The sequence below is a fragment of the Astatotilapia calliptera genome, chromosome 15 (assembly GCF_964374335.1).
Source record: "Astatotilapia calliptera chromosome 15, fAstCal68.1, whole genome shotgun sequence".
Taxonomy (NCBI): domain Eukaryota; kingdom Metazoa; phylum Chordata; class Actinopteri; order Cichliformes; family Cichlidae; genus Astatotilapia; species Astatotilapia calliptera.
The window spans coordinates 6,323,084-6,340,685 of record NC_137436.1 but is presented as its reverse complement, the minus strand read 5'-3'; the positions used below and the strand labels follow the sequence as shown (position 1 = coordinate 6,340,685).

General features: G+C 41.5%; 1 protein-coding gene across 1 annotated transcript; it reads right to left on the bottom strand.

Moving 5' to 3' along the window:
* Nucleotides 1-1,108: 1,108 nt before the first annotated feature.
* On the bottom strand, nt 1,109-17,262 carry tmem200a (transmembrane protein 200A). Its single transcript, XM_026142628.2, has 5 exons — nt 16,522-17,262; nt 5,131-5,268; nt 4,688-4,905; nt 4,447-4,610; nt 1,109-3,847 (listed from the first exon to the last, which is right to left on the bottom strand). The coding sequence occupies exons 2-5, from the start codon at nt 5,259-5,261 to the stop codon at nt 2,723-2,725; spliced, it is 1,638 nt and encodes a 545-aa protein (XP_025998413.2). The 5' UTR covers nt 5,262-5,268; nt 16,522-17,262; the 3' UTR covers nt 1,109-2,722.
* Nucleotides 17,263-17,602: the final 340 nt, after the last annotated feature.

Below are 17,602 nucleotides of genomic sequence, written 5' to 3'. Positions count from 1 at the left end.
TGATGCACCAGATGAACCATGGTTTTCTCATACACTCAGTTTTATGATAGTACACAGAAAGATAACTGTATGACTGAATATCCTGAATGATATCCATTACATTAATTTTGTAAAAATAACCTTGAAATGCCTGTAGCAGAGCCATAGACTGAGGTTTTTATTTCTAGTTTAGAGATGGACTGTAATACTGCAGGACATCATGACTTCTTTGTTGTATTTCCCTGGCTACTATCTTTATTTGATTTATATCTCTGTTGCAGAGCCCACTGGCATTGTAGTAACTTCCTTCGTCTTATGGGACCCTTTGTGCAACAGGTAATTTATATGTAAAAAACCTTATGTAGCAGTGCTGGTTATATTGTCTCAGTGATGGTAAAACTTCAGAAATGATTTCTGAATATGATATTAAGCAGACTGATGTGATGTATTTTATTAGAATAAACCTTTATTATCCCATGGATGAGAAATTTGGGTGTTAAACAGCTCTTATAGCAAGGGGAATATAAAATATATAAAAAAATTATTAATCCCTTGAGGAGGACTTTTTTGTAATTAATAAGTGGTCATGAGCAATTCTCATTTCTTTGGACATTGGCTGCTTTTTATTTTTTAGTCCAGTCCTTATACCTGACCATTACTTCTTGGTTGTAAGTTAAGCTGCTTAACACTGACATATGAATAATTTAAGCATAAAAAAGGCACCTAACTCAAGGGAGTAGTCAGTGTTGTTTCCATACATAACAAACAACTTAGCAAAGAACCAATTTCACATTGTATCGCTAGCACCCTGTCACAAAAACGCATCATTTGTTCCCATTCCTTTAGTCTATGAGGAATGTCAAAGATATCACAGTTTGACAGGCATAAAATAGTATTTGTGCAGAAATATTAATAGTATTAGCTAGAAACTCGGCATATCTCAGCATGGTGTGCAGTATATCCTTAAAGGATTCTTGGAAACTGGACAAGAGGAAGACAAATCAATGGTAACAGGTCTTATGGAGTAGTTAAGACATATGTAAAATGTGCTGCTTCAAATTGTCATCAGCATGCAGAACAGTGAACGTCTACAGCCATCTGTACACAATTGAGGGTCTGTTTTGGTTTGGGGCTGCATTTCTGCCAGTGGAGTTGGGATCTCGTCAACACTGATTGATTTAAGAATTCAGAAAAGTATGATCCGATTTAGATCCACCATGCAATGCCTTCGGGAAAGCATCTGATTGGCAACAGCTTAAGTTTTCAGCATGACAATGACCCCAAACACACTGCCAATGCAGTGCTCTTAAAGCATATATGGATGGAAAAATACACAGTGAAACACTATCAGTCATGGATTGGCCTCCCCAGAGCCCGGACATCAACATTATTGAAACAGAGCGGGATCATCTTGACAAAGAGCACAATGAAAGGCAGCCAACATCCAAAGAAGATCTTTGAATATCCCTAAAGGAGCCTGGAGAACTATTCCTGAACACAATTTAAAGATATAATAACAAAACATGCCTAAAAGAGTTCAGGCTGTGTGATGAATAATGGTGCTCATACCAAATATAGACTTTCAAGCTCATTAATGCAAATGAGCTTTTTTCATTTATCCAACCTTTTTCATCTTACATATCCCAACAGTCCTGAGGAGTATACTACACAGGATGTTCAACCCAGTCAGGCTTTCTTTGCCTTAGCTGTCCTAACAAAACAAAATAAGTTTTGTGTTCAGCATAAGTAACCATGGTGATTTAGCACAAGTAACCATGGTGATTTATCCAGGTAAAAGTCATGACACAGAATACTCTGACTTTTATCTTAACATCGCTTGCTAACCCATTAATCTCACATTGTAGTTCACCCCTCTGGACTGAAAAAACTCTTCCTTGGTTAAACCCTTCATGTTCAAATTTCTCAATGATTAGTCCAGGACTATTAGATGACTATTTTAATCATTTATCCAGTATTTTCACAGACAATTGACCAATTTCCCCTATTTATTTATATGGCTAGCAATCTTACTTTTATGTTAAGGTAACAATTCAAATTCTTTCAGCCTACTTTTGTATTGATATTTCATTGGATTAATCAATACTGAAAGATGAGAATTTAGTAGCATCAGCAAAATAATTGACAACATTTATGAATTTAGCTAGCTACTGTACAGTATTTCAGCTTGTTATCCATCCTGTTTAGCTCATAACATCATTTCTTTGTGCATGCTGTTGGCTAATAGTTCCAACTATTACTACTCGCTACTACTCACTTAGCGAGTTATCCACTTTCAATCACTTTTAACCATTTTATCTTTTGTAAACATTTCTACTTATTCGAAGTTTTCCCTTCACTGCCTAAAGTTCCTCAGGTCCACTAATTCTTTTATTTAATGGTAACAGCTGAGCTAGTCTTTTCATATACTCCTTGGCTAACCTACCGCAGATGTGCCCTGGATTAGGAATCACTGTCGTAGATCAACTAATGTCACCCTAATGCAGTAGACCCATTGTGTCTGACTGACAATAGACCTGAACTCTTTCACAGTGCAAGTTGTTCCATTACTCTACAACCTGCTGCTCATAAAAACAGGCTTTCTTGAAACTGCTTGAGTTTCCTCTCTGCACAGTGTAGCCATTAAACTTGTCAGTTTCCTCCAGCACAAGCTGTACATTCATACTGTGTGGAGGGCAATTTACAGAACAGGACAGAACTGTCATCAACCTCTAGTTCAGTGCGATCAGAACCGAGTCTCAGAGCTGCCTCTCTTCAGTGTGCTGCTATTAAACTCATCATGCTCAAAGCTCAGGTTATTATGCGACCTGGATATCATTAGCAGCTTCTCGCGCTTACTATAGTCGCGCCTCTCTGCCACAGACTGTGACACCTCCAAGAGCCGATCTCCTTGTTCTTCTCTGTCCTCCAGCCGCTTGTAGCCTTTGGTGCTGCCCCGACTGCCGCTGTTACTACGGCTGCTGTTGCTGCAGTCAAGTCGGGGCCAGCTGGGGTGCTTCCGCTGCTCTGGGTTTACGCTAAGCATACTCGGTCTGCGCTCCAAGTCCAGAGATTTGGAATGGCTGTTGAGCATGTGCAGAGAGGAGTTGGAGCCAAAGTCACTCTTTGCTGCTCCCGGGGAAAGCCAGCAGCCTGAGGTAGAGGAGGGAGCAGGGGAGAGGGAGGACGAGGATAAGGAGGAGCAGCGGGATGAGGAGGAGGCGGAGTTACTCCTGTGTAGGCCCGGTGGTTTGGAGGCCTTGGCAACGGATGCCACGGGAACCACCAGAGACTCCACAGAGGTCAGAGGCTGCGACCTCTCTCCTTCTCTTCTCTCTCCTCCTCTGTCCTCTTCAGTTATTGCCTCCATCTCCGGCTCATCAATAACACAGTTGTTGAGTTTTATAACAGGGAGTGTAAATGCAGAGATAGAGGAGGAGACAATAGAGCGTGCATGGTGTCCTCCCCTCTCTCCATCTCCATCCGCTGACCACTGGTGACGCATGGAATCCGAATGAACCAGCCCGACCCCGGGGCCACAAAATGGGCGATCCTTATAGAGGGGTGCCAATAGCCCTGCAAAGTTACAATCCATCTTAGCCTGTTCTCTACGTCTGTGATACTCCTCATCCCCTAACAACACCTCCTCCTCTTCTGTAGAACCTCTCCCTCCTCCGGCAATGCTTCCAGCACGAGAGAAAGCTAGGAGAGAGTTGCTGGCTAACCGTGCGGCAGTATCGCAGCCGAAGACTCGAAGATCTCCGACTTCTCTCACACAGGTGCTGTTCCGGTGTTGGTGTTGCTTTTGCTCTTTCTGCCTGAGGCGGTGGATATCGATGACTGTGGAGTACATGTCTCTCATATGGATGATCTACAGCAAATGAAAATCGTATTAGCAGAAGTAGAAGCAGCAGCATTTATTTTAGATTACCTGAAAATATTTGAAGCGTTTCATTAAAACACATTATCTCCCTGTAGTTTTAAATTTGTGCACGTTGCCACCGTGTGGCCTTGGGGGACATGTTTCTCACAAGGATTACCAGTAAAGGGAAGGGAGAAGGAGAGGGATAATTGAATCAAAGGAGAGAAGAAGAGAGCATGGAAACAGAGTGAATTTAATCAGAGGGAAAATTGCAGAGCTAAAGGTGGAAGGAGACTGGGAGAAGTCTGATCTGCATGTTATGGAGATGATGAATATGGATGACTAGAGTGTACATGCCCTTTATTTTGTAGAGAGTGGAGGAGGGACAGAAACAAGAATCAGTGACAGGGAAGAAATATTAACTACAAGTTCTGGCTTTTAAATTTAGAAACATTTGATGGAAATATTGCTAAAGAACCTACTTTTGAAGCAGATTATGCAAAAACTAAAGTTGCATTACCCACAAAAACCTTCCAACTTCTTTGTTTCCCATACAGTGTTTGAGTATTTCGACTGTGCGCATCCTGAAGCGATGATTTCAGCCTTACCTTGGTTTCCCTGTCTCTGTTTTCGTGAAGTATTGCATTAGCACAGATGAAAATAAAAATCCCAATGCCCATGGTGAAGGGCCCAAGCATCTTCATCCTCTCAGAGTGAAGATGCTGTTCTAGGAATCGCATCAGAGCGCTCTCAGTCTCCTTGGAAGGCGTACCTAAAACCACAAAACAGCGAGATGAGCCATGAGAGGAACAAACTTTTGCCAGCAGGTTTCTAGTCACCCTTCTTCACCTTGCCCATTGTGGCTCGCATTGGCTGCATCCTTTTCTGTCTTGACTCCAGTTCCTCCTCCAGCGAGTATGGCTTTACTGTGAGGCCAGTAACCTAGCGTCGCCATGCCAATCCCTATGGCCAAGATGATTAGTCCCAGAAGGAGGAAAAACCCAGATGCAGAGTAGAGACGGAGTCTACCTCGCACCACTACGACATCGGTGCGCCTCTTCCTCTTCCTAAATGAAAAAGGATGGCAAGAAAACACAAACGGATTTTTGGAGGTAACAGTTTAACAGCAATGGGTAACAAATACAGCAAATTTTCAGAGACTGCAGAAGCAATTTCACCAACACACATTAGCTTTTGTGACAATATCCTCTTTCCTGCTGCAGAGGCAGCAATTTAAAAGGCTAATTTATAGTTCTGTCTACTGTGTTAAAATGAATGCACATGACAATCACCTAGGAGCGGCCTCGGGGGCGGCGTGTCCCAGGCCCGGCGATGTCGGTGGTACGGGCCGATGCTGAGAGCGAGCAGAGTCCTGGCGCTTTAGCTTGGCCAAGCCTGTTAGCACACCTGCCGCTGCAGTCATTCTTCACCTGCAGACACAAATTAGGAGTTAATGACTTTTAAATTCTACTGCCTAATCAGCATCCACATTACTGGTTTACAGTTTGTTGCTAAGAGATTGTTAGGGCCTTGGTGCATACAATTACAAGATGCTGCTGCTAAAAAAAGATGTATTTGGCATAGGTATGCACAGTATAGTCACAGTGAGGAAAAAACACAACTGTATCAAAACACAGATGCACATGTGTTTCAGCATAGTCACAGTCTCCCAGGTAGTCCTAATATATGATGTGTAAGACACGTAATAGTCAGTAGCACACCGTCTCCCACAGTTGTGCAGATCACAGCTCTGTTTGTGTGATTTAAAGCTGATGTGTCACCTCATGCACTTTTTCAAAGCTGTTTTATTTATTTTTTTGCTAACGGGGAAAGTGTGTCATGACGAAAGCGTGTTTTAGCATCTTTCCAAGTCCCAGAAATACTCTTTAGAGCCTAGCAGTGATACAGATGTAAGCACACCAAGCAGCACAACAGCCTGCTCTGCTCATGTTTTGTTCGGCTGCCTGTTGTCAGTCTTCAGGACGATCATGGGGACAAGTGTGCAAGTGTGCATGCACATGAAGCTGTACATTCAGGCCTGCAGGATGCTTGCAGGATGTAAAGGAAACAAACCCCAAAAGCATACTTGGCTTGTGATTTGAGTCTTGGGTAGTGTGTTTCATTCTGATTCACATCCTGTATTTATTGCTTTTGCATGTTTATTGTTTTTTTCTCCTGTCGTTATTTGCATTTTTTTTAAAAGCTGTTATAGATTTTAATAAAATACATCGCCTCAATTCTGTCATAACATTCGAATGAATCATGGTCTCTGGGCTCACCAGCTGCTCATACATCTATTATTGTTATTAAAGGAAGGGGGCTTAAACAAACACAGGTTTATTTTGAAAGCACTCATTTGGGTCTAAATGACTGTTAATCTGACCTCACATGAACATTAGCATTGTCCTGTTGCGCATGAAGAGGATTACATTGACTGAATTTGTTGCTGAGTGACCTTGGTACTGAATTTAAATGCAAATTTCAGATGAAAATGTGAAAACAGCTCAGCAGTTCAGAGCGAGCCCTGTAAAAATTAGCAGCGAACAACCGCTGGTTTTCTCCTGCTAATTTTATTTGTGATGTTTATAGGGTTTTCTATCAGACTACAGCCCCCAAAGGTAATCAGTAGGTCAATCACCCAGTTTATGTGAAGTGTGATCAAAGTTCTGAGTATCATCCTGCCCTCTCAAGCGCCTCCAGACTGCTTTCAGGAACTCACATCCTCAAACTTACACAGAGAAAAAAAAAGCATCAACTTGTCTTTCAAACTGACCCATGCTTAGTATGGAGGCCCACTGCTGCTGCTCATAATTAAGTCTCCCTGCAAGACCCAACATTTTCACTAGGGGTGCAACAATACTCGTATCGATATCGAACCGTTCGATACAGTGCTTTCGGTTCGGTACGCATGTGTATCAAACAATACAAAATTTTGTGTTGAGTGTTCAGTGGATCTGCGTTCGACTACTCCGCCTAGGCTGCTCTGTCGAGCGCAGATCCAAGCTAGCAAGACAGAAGCTAAGCTCGTTGCAACATAGCAAATTGAACCTCCCCCACCCTCATTCAGATGTGGCCTTTGGAACTATCTTGGTTTTCATGTGAAGCATGACCCTGATGGTAAGCGCGTCATGGACAAAAGTAAAACAGTATGTCGGATTTGCCACACAATGCTCAATTGGTGGGAACTAGTGCGTTAGCGCAGTTAGCTTGTTAACGTGTTGACGCCGTCCAGCCCTACGCACGGGGCGATCCGCGGTAACTTGTTAACGGAAATTTGCCGCGTTATGGGGTTAATGTCATTTTAACGAGATTAACGCTGACAGCACTAGTGGGAACACAATGAATATGACTGCACATTTACGCCGACATCATCCTAGTGCAAAGACAAAAACAACAAGCACACATGCTACAAACTTTACCCGAGTCATTTAGACAGCCGTTAGCACATGATTCTCCTTATGGGGACCTGATATGTTTAATATGCTGCTGAGAATATACCCCAGAAGAAGCGTATAGTGTAGCTTTTATTTTGGAAAGAGCCCTTTCTCTGTAATAAACTCTCTTTTCCAAAGATGAGTGATTTCTCGATCAGATAGATTTATTATTTTGTTGTTTACATTAAATTTAAAAACTGTACTTTTGAGTTAAAATATATATTTATAATTTTAATAAATGACAAATTAAAAAGGCATGAACATTTTTTTGTATTGAAAAAATATTGAACCGTGACACCAAAGTATCGAACCGAGCCGTGAATTTTGTGTATCGTTGCACCCCTAGTTTTCACCACTTTTTACTTGAAGAGGACAGATAGTCCACGCCTGAAGGAAGCACATAAGGTCAAGAGCAGGATCAGGAGCATACTCGCCTTTCCCACAAGGTTGTGCGATGTGAATTTGTGAAGCTATTAATGCAGAGCTCTGCTGTAACATCCTGATGTTTGAAGAACAACATCCAGAACCTGTGTTACTGTTCATGCCATAATGTGTCGGCACTTAAAACAGAAAGAAAAAAAGAACCTGCTTTTTGCTTCTTTGGCCACACAGGTTTGACTCCTCGCTTCTCCACGACAACGTAACAAAGTTGTACTCCAGTTGAGTGATCTAAAACTAGCAGCTGTGCTGGAAGTATGCGACGGTCCATGAGAAGATAATCCCAAACAGGGCTTTTTAAAAATAATACATTTGACTTGTATGTGCTGTTAACCCACCTGAGCACAAAAACAGCCATACAATGATGAATTTTGGCAGCAACTGGACATTCCAATATTTCACAAGTTCATTGTCTCCAATATTGAATAAGACTGTAGGTTTTTTTTTTGAACAGTTTCTACACAGTTTTTCAGTTAACAATTCATGGGAAAAATAAACAAAAATGGTTAAATCTATTTTTCTTGTTTTGTTTTGTTGTCTTTGAACCTTAGCTGGGTTCTCACATGCTGCATCACATACTTATTTTTCCTGACTCTTATGTACTCCGTTTACATCGCTGAGTCCTCACTTTGGGTTTTGGACCTTCCCCCAGTTAGCTGCATTTTGGTTTTCTCTTTTTCTGGAACCTTTAAACAGGAGAAACAACAGCTGTGATACTGATGAATGATGATCTTAACGTTGTGCAACACAATCATTTAAAGCTACGGTAGATTATCTTATGGTGTAGAGGTTAACACATTTGATTGGCAGGCATATGGCTCTTTGTTCAATTCCAGCTAGACACACACAAATCCCCTTAAGGGATGGTTCAGGAAGCTAGCTGCTGTGGTGACCCTTTGCAGCAAGGGAGCAGTCAAAAGTAGCTTTAGTAATATAAACTTTCATTTCACAAACAAGCTTACCAGCAAATAACTTGAGGCCAAATGTCTAGTGTAAACGTATAAAGCACTGAGTAGATTGTACTAATAACGGTGCACTTGAAACACTTCTACCCCCAAAGGCAGGGAGTATGCAATCAGTTCCATTTGCCTGTTTGTCAGCAGTCTAGTGTCCACAGTTTTCAAGATATAATTTTCCAATTTTGTGTGACGATAGACCAATAACAGCTCCAGCTGACGTCACCGTATTATAATAAGACAAATGTCATGAAATGTCAGTTTTAGCATGGCCCTCTCTCTCTGCTTTCTGAGTGCTATCAGACATGCTCGCTTATGTATTTATTAATTCATGATCACAGGCATATTCAGAAGAATATAAAGAATACTTTAATGACCCATTGCCTGACTTAGAACAAATGTGATGTCATTCTTTCTGTATTACTTACTTTTATGTACCATAGGCACATGTTCTGTGTAGTCATGTGTTACAAAGTTATTTGGTTCCCAGGTTTGTAAACAGTATGTCAGCCTTCGGGCATGTGCACGTCTGTATATATAAAGGATCACACAGATTTAGCATGGGAATGATAATACACCAATGACCTTCCCTTTTCTTTTTTTTGCTTCCACGTGTCCATCCTGTCTTCCTTTTTCTTCCACAAGGCACAATCTGTAAATCTCCCCCTCTCGCTTCCATTCTCACCCGCTGTCTGTGTACTAATGCATTCTGGTTGTGACCCTGAATAATGTTTGCTTTCTCCTACTTTCATTCTTTCTCCACCCCAGCTTACTTTCTCATCTTATCGCTCTCTTTGTTTGTCTCTCTCTTCCCTCCCACCCTCTGTCCTCGTCGATCTATTTTTAATCTGTATCTAATTTTAATTGAATTTTATTCGGTCACTTTCCTGTTTCGCTCTATCCCTCCCTCCCTCCTTTCCTTCCTTCCTTTCTTTTCTTCTGCATATCTGAAAGCAATGAAGTCAGATTTAATATTCAAAATCAGACAAAGCTTTTAGTATTCAAAGTAACTGTGAATCACACACAAGACCAGACGTTCTCTCCTCCTACCCTCTTTTCTCCTTCTCACATTTTAATGTATTTTTCATGTCAATCATCTTATTGGTTGAAAAAAAACTGCTGTAAGAGAGCGCTCTCCACCACAGATGGTGAATCACACAAGGACAAACACAACCAGCCACTTTTCTCAGGTTTTCTGTGCTCCCCCTCACTCTGCCTCTCTCCCACCCTGATTCTCTCCCCTTCGCTCCTCGGTGTGCGTCAAACAGGAACCCACACAAATGTTTCAAGAGCAACGGGAGAGATTTCCTCGGTTTACCGAACCAGGAGGAAAAAGGATGGACGGCGGTGGCAAAGAAGAAGGGTAGCGAGAGTTGGAGTTAGGAGTAGAAAGTAGAGGATAGATGACAAAAGGAATGCAAGAACAGAAAAAGAATGAGGATGGAGTATATTTATTTACATCAGTTCATGTAAGGTGCAACACTGAGTCATGCTTTCACCACAGAGGGACAAAAAAAGGGAACAACTGTTCTGGGACAAAGTGGGGGTGATGAGTGATCGAAAGAGCATTAAAAAAAAAGCCTGACGAAAACAAGAGGAGGGTAAAAATGCTCTTCCTGACAGCCGTGAAAAGACCGCAAAAGAAAACAAGCTGAGTGCATCCATAGTTTTAACAAGACTGGAGTAAAAAAAAAAAAAAACAACATCAACAAAAAAAAACAAGTGGAGCAGAAAAGAAGAAGTGCTGTCACACAGATAACACCAGCAGCCTAATGAGAATGCACTCAGGCTCTGACACATAAAGGCTTTCCATGTGCAGTGACCAAAAGAGATGAAAGTTAGCATTCAGTAATCGAGCTCGCCACATGCATTCAGTTCATGTCCTCCTTCTTCTTCTATTTTAAAGACTTACTGTGATCTTGTTGCTTAAACAGTGATGAAACACACAAAACTTGTGCAAAAACCTGCTGCTTCTTTTCCAGTCCGCTGCCTTGCTGGGCAGTTCTCTAAATCGGTCTAAAATTAATAATAAATCAGGCCTCGTGTGATCACCTTAGTAATTGCTAAATTGCTGCAGCAGGTTTATCTTTGCGTGCTTTCGGTAAGGCACGAAAACATATTAAAGCAATTTGCCCCACCCTTTCAGGAAGCGAACTCATTCTCTGTGAAGTTATTTAAGCATTTGGAGACGTTTTAAATAGATGCATCACATCTCTCAGGGCAGAGAGTTCCCTCGGCACATTGTAACACCTCTTTTTTTTGTAGCGTGATAATGTCGATAACAGCTAATCTATAGGTGACGCCACGTGATATATTGTCCCTATAGCAACTATATGCTGCTGCTAGGTGACACGTTTCCATAGCAACTGCCAGCTGTGTGCACTGGGATGACAGGTGCATCATTAGCATGCGTACTATCAACACAGGGGCATTCCCCATGCATTATTTTAAGCCAGTTTTGACTTGTTGACCTTTAAGTTGTTTCCACCTCTACCTCTGCGTGAAAGAGGTTTGATTAAGAGGGGGAGGGAAGGAAAGGATGCTGGAGACTTTTAAATCTGAAAGGGACACACCGGAGACCTATATTTCTTTTTTTTTTTTCACAGCTACCTTCAGGGTTTCAGTTACATCTTGTTTATGCGATTTGTACTAAGGCTCTACAACCCAGCTTTCTCTAAATCCTCACATTAGAGAGGAAATGATGCAGCGTGGAAGAGGAACGAGAACATGACAGGTGGGATAGAAGGAGAAACTGAGAAGCTGAAGGGAGAGTAAAGATGTGAGACTGGAAGGAGACACAGCCAGAGGAAGGAGACAGGGAGTAAGCGACTACAGGAGACACTTTGATCTACATTTAACAAACTCCAGAGACTTTTTATTTTTTGTACTCTGAGCATGCTGAGGAAAGTTTGTTTCAAATGACTCACTGCAGTGAAGTGTGCGCTGACATGTCATGGAGAAAGAACTTGAATATGGACACAGATGGAGTACGAAGGAAAGAGGCAAGGAGAGATGTAACGAGAGAGGAATGAGCAGGAGGATAAAAATGGAGCTTGCTAGGGAGGGAAAATCTGGCATCCAATGTTGCATGTCTCCTGTTACAATTATAGTGGGTCATTTGTTTTTGTTTATGCCGTAAAGTTCTCTGCTGAGGTTAACTGAGGCCATGAAAATGCAGAGACAGACAAAGCCCCCCCCCCCCCCCCCCCCTGCTGCTGAAGTTAAGGTCATCTGCCATAATCGCATGGAGCTGAGAGTCTAACATGGAAACAACACACCAGCACGACTTAATAGCGTGGTTTTATTTTAATTCAGTGAATATAATTATGACTTTTTAATAGTTTTGCTAGTATTCAGAATATTAAAATGTAGTTCACTTAATGCTCTCGAGCCAGTCGTGATGGAAATTAACTTGCAGGAGTTAAGAACAAAAAAAGTGAACAAAATCAGATCTTTGTGTTCTGTCCTTTTAGCTTAAAAAGCTTAAACAATTATACCATCAAGCTTTTTTTGTGTTTTTTTTTATTTATTCCCATGTCAAAATAAAGCACTTCAGATTCATTGTACACCTACGCTAATGGTGACAATAATGTAATTCATGAAAGAGTGAAAAAGACTGACTTAATTTGATAAGAATGAATTTACTGCTTGCCAATTTATTTGCTTCTCTCGTAGCTCTGCCCATTCAAGTTAGATCCTCCTCTGCTCTCGAGCAGAGTCAATAGGCTGTTATCATAAACTGTATATAACACAGATATCAGCCGATTAGCGCTAAGCAACAGTTTAATAAAACACAATAAGGATCACTCACTAAATAGAAGCCAAAACGTCTTGGACTGGATGAAGATGGGTATAAACTTAGCAAAAAAGTAAGGAAATGTTGCGTTTGGTTGATGTAACAATGCTGTAACAATGTTTCTTGGCGATAAATCTTATACAAACAGTATAAAATGCATGAGCAGAGTTGAGTATAGGGGTTGCACCCATTAAATATGTGCCAAATTTTCTGTGCCAAAGCCAAACAGATTGTTCTGCTATTAACTCTTGTTTGGTGCCATTTATTTGATTGGATGATTTAAGTCTGAAGAAACACGACATATTAGCAGTTTACACAATTTATTAATTTAACAAACAGGTGCCTCGGGAGGTGGAAGAACGATGCACAACTATAACAAATTTTCCACTTGAGGTTGGCTCCACAGACTCTCAATGTCCAAAATTATAGATCTACAAAGCACATTTACAGCCGGGTGCAAAATATGAATTCCCTCCTCATAACTCATAACAACTCTGACTGAGGGGAAGTTTTGTTTTTGTCACCTGGATAATTGACATAGGTTCATGGCTGCCTTGACTGATAGGTGTCCCGGCACGGGCTCTGGAGCCAGTTAGTTTCTGCTAGGCTTCGTCCACTACTGCCAGTCATTAAACTGCACCTCTTCAGTGTATGTGTGTGTGCGCACGCATGCTCTTTAAGCCTGTTGGAGCATTTTTAATGGATTGTCTGTCAAAACATTATGGCTTGCTGTGCAGTACAGACCATCCCAGAAATTTGCACGCATCACTTGGTGAGTGGAATTTTGCACTAAATAGTTGATATGTGTGTGTCTGTGTGTTGCACTCTTATATTTTCTGAATGGTGTTTACTTATCAAGCTGCCTAGTATAAATGTCACCTTCACATTCATATAAGATAATATTTGGCTCCAAAAACACATTGGCAGTCAAAACACTGACTGACTGTAATTGTAAGAGCTTGCATTGTGTCTGAAGGCTGCCAAATGGCGATAGATGTGGTTGCAAAAAAGATTTCTGGTTCTATTTAAGTGGGAGAATGTCTTATGTTTATTTTGAATAAAAAATGCATCCAGTTTGTAAATCTTGATGATACCATGTTTCAAAAAAACTGAATTATCTGTGCTATACCTACAATGGCTACGGAATTGGCAATCACAAGTCATATTGGCTAAATAAGCGTGTGGCTTCACAGTCAGACCTGCCCCCTTCATCACATCCTATTGTTTGCAACCACGATAGCAACAAAACCAAAACACTCATGTCGAGGTTTCAAAATGTGGCTTCAGAAACTCATGTTGAGGGTGATGTCACAGTCACTACATCCACCTTTTATGCTAGCTATGGTAGGAGCACATAGTAGTATTTTATAGAACACTGTACAAGTGTAATATGGACTAGCTAGTGTGATCTCTTACAGATGACTTCTCTGCTTCTCCAGGCATTTAGTGACTGTGAAAGTGAAGACACATGGATTATGCATGCTGTGCCCTGCATACACAACGGGAACAAATCTCTTTCATGCAGCCAGATGTTTCAGTAATCCACTTTGTTCACTCCTGACATGTTCTCTAGTTGCCTTTCCAGAAAGTTCAGAGGTCACACTCAGCTCCAGAAACACACCCCACATCTGCTCGATCAGCTGCAGATCTAAAAAAAATTGTGCTGGTGCACGTCCTACAAAATATTTGTTTTTGTCTGCTGCTTTTCACCTACCTTGAAAAGCTCATGCTGTCCAACTCAGAACCCGCTACATGGCACTTTGGCCAATTAGTAGGTGTAAGTAACAAGAGCAGTGACAACGACATGAACCCTGACAAGATCAGCATTATGTGAGAAAAGGAAAAAAACTGGCGACATGATCATTTTTTTTAACCACTTCAGCGTCACATACTCTGCTTGTTGTAACATTTCTACAACGATTGGATATAGTGCAGAAAAATACAGCACGAGTTGTAGATGAGAATACGTTATGCAGTAATTGGCAACTCTTACACTTCTCATCAATATGAATATAACATTGTACTGCTGAAAATTTAAAGTGAACAAGCCTGGTTGGGAGTCACCAAGCTCCTAAAGGTAGTAAAAATTAAATGATGTAAGTTTCCTAGCCTAACAAGTACAACAGAGCACACTGGAGTGAGATCTGTGTGGGTTAAGTCAGTCTGTGCACGCAGAGGTCTAATCAGCCAGAGGTGACTTTGTGCAGACCCTGTTGAATCGTATTAACCTTATCGCATCTGGCGCTGCTGCTTTCCAATGTAAAGGACCGCTGTGATTTATGTCTGTTTCCTTGGCGCTCTTAAGGGAACAGATAAGACTATCAGAAGTAAAAGAAGAAGAGAAAAAAAGAGGAAAACAGATAGAAACGAGTGTTTGTGTAGTGCCACACTCCTACAGACTCATGGTCAGGGGGTGAGTCATCTGTCTGGAGAATATGTCCCTTTATGTTTTCCCGCTGACCTTTTGGCAGTGCATTTTCTGAAGCGAGTGCTGGAGTGTCAAATCATCCACCCCCTTCACCATCTTGTTTTTTCCCCTCGTTATTTTGATGATACATACTCCTTTTATTTTTTAAACTCTTTTTTTGCACATATCCTTCACGCTGACTCAGTGTCATTGCCTCCTATGATAAATTCTCTACTTAATTGAATTAAGTTTTGCATTGAATCATCAGATGCTTATGCCAGGCGTAAGAGCGTGCATGTTTGTGTGTTTATGAACTGGAGTGAGCCCCCTGTTGATTCCATTAAAATGACTCATTCTGTCTTCCTCACAGCTCTGAGTGTCAGTCAGTCACCCACACTCATCCTGGGACGCGAGCTGGCCCCAGCAGCCCTGCAGCAGTGGTGGACAAACTGGACTGAAACATGAAATAATTCATTTGTGATGTTGCTTTCCTTAATTTGATTACTAACATTTTTTTCCAACCCCAAACCAGAATTTGTTCTTCTCCACACACACAAAAAGATCTTATTATTTCATCAAGGAGGTCTTTGGAGTGAAAAAACTGAAGGAACTGCTGACCTACCAAAGGGGGTATTTAAACAGGATTATCCGGTTAGCACGATATCTGTGACGGAGGATTAACCAACACATCACTCGACTTCCTAATTATTCCCAAATTAAACCCAGATCCAGTTCTCTGCAAAGTGTTTGGCAGCTAAATTTGTCTTATTATGAGCCATTTGGCTGAGTGAGTTACCCTAGTTCTTCAAACGGCCCTCAAGGTGAGGCTGACTCTTAATTCAAAATCATTTCATTCACGCTGCACGATAAAACCAGTGACGGTGCACCTCCTGTTAAAGTGCTCCACATTCTTCTTCTTTTGAATCTTTAGAAATGTGCCCATGAAAAGGCAATCATCACATTTCTCTATGTTCACCTCAAAGTCGAGTTTAACGTGCGTATAGATGAGACGACTCTGTAAAATCATAACTAGAAGCCAGTCGTGGTCTGTATTCCACCTACTCAAGTGTGATGTGGAAACAAGAAGCCTCTGGTGCACATGCACTGTGCAGCACTGAGCTAGTTTATTGCATAAATGTTTGTAAAGACATTAAAAGTCATATATTACTGTTACATCTTTGTGTGCTCCTAATATTGCTTGAAGGTTTCTGACAATAGGCTCACTAAAATTGTTTGACCTTTAATGATCTTTAATCCATCTTTGGAGGCTTACATGCATGCCATCACGTTTTCTTGGCTACCAGTTGGCCAATGATAATCAAGAGACAGCAGGCTGGCCTAAACAAAGGATCATCTCAGCCTTGGCACAGTAAAATGATCAGAGGATTCCCTCCAAGATAAAACAGCAAATAAACAAACCACACAAAGATTAGCACAGCTCATAAAAATGATAATAGTAAGATGACACGTATCCCCACTCATCAGTCTTTCAGGTGGCTTGTGGCTGATGTTAAACCTTTTTATTCTTCAAATATTAACACTGAGCGTTGTAAAATATGCATGTAAATAAAAGGGAGACTGTAAAACTGTCAGCTTAAATCTGCTTGAATACGTCTCCCCTTGAAGAGTTTAAACCACAACTAAGCTCTTACCTTTTTACAAAAGCCGAGTTTTCACCGTCAGTGTGCCATTAGGCATGCGGAGGGATTAGGCTATAACCTAGGGACAGTAAAAAGCCATCTTCCACTTTGAAGGCTACTTCCAGTGAGATGCCATGCTGGAGAAAATGAAGATGACAGGAGACGGTTCCACTCCCAAGCGGCAGTACTATTTGCTGACATCCAAGCTCCTTATTAACGGAGACGACGATGGTCGTTAGGCTTCTGTGGTTCGCCAAGTGAGACTGAAATATTACAAAGTGCCAGTTCTGATGACTTTATCCTGCGCGAGGCACGTTTTACGCCATATGGAGAGTACGCGCGCTCGAGACAAGGAGGGTGGCGAGGCACGCTAATTACGACTGAAGGAAAATCCTTTCTGCCTATTTAAAGTCCTAAACGAAGTGGTTGTAATTCCCCAGCGGAGAACTCTGTTTTATTTGTGAGAAAAGACAGCAAAGGAAGCTGATATGATACCCGTCCTTCGACTGGCTCGATGTAATGCGTAAAACTCCCGGTATCCTTGTTTTCGAAAAAAAAGAACTTCAATTTGCGTAAAGAGGGAGAAGGAAAATATATTTTTTTTAAAAACAACCAAAAAAACGTCTTAGAAGCAAGGAGTTTCGTGTAAAGAAAATTGGTGAAAAGTGTAGAGCGCGTTTTATTCCGCTGACTTGCAGAGAGAAGGGGCAGCTCCAACCATTTCTTCTAAAAGCGCTATAGGCTTGTGAGAATGTGTGAGCGAGTGAGAGAGGAAGAGGAGGGAGAGAGAGAGGTAGATGGGGGTGAATGTGTTGTACGCGCGCTGTAGCACTTTTATATGCATGTGTGCGCTTCGGGCGTGTGCGTGTTTACGAAAGGAAAGCAGGCAGGCTTCCACGCGGGGCACTTTCTTGCATGTGTAGGGCGCAGAAGACAAGAAGCGAGACTGATTTCTGAGGGGAAACATATGGACATGTCATTGCTTTCTAAGCAAAGACAAACATGGATCCGCTTGCAGTAGTTTTACAGATCTTTGTGGGCGCAGTAAGCAGCAGGAGTCTAAAAACTGGGTAACCATAAAAGGCCGAGGAAG

Excerpts from the sequence above, each read along its gene's own strand:
- tmem200a (XM_026142628.2), bottom strand. The coding sequence starts at position 5,261 with ATGACTGCAGCGGCAGGTGTGCTAACAGGCTTGGCCAAGCTAAAGCGC. Across the intron at positions 4,611-4,687 it reads TGCGAGCCACAATGGGCAAG|GTACGCCTTCCAAGGAGACT; the intron begins GTGAAGAAGGGT and ends TTGTGGTTTTAG. Across the intron at positions 3,848-4,446 it reads ACAGAGACAGGGAAACCAAG|ATCATCCATATGAGAGACAT; the intron begins GTAAGGCTGAAA and ends CATTTGCTGTAG.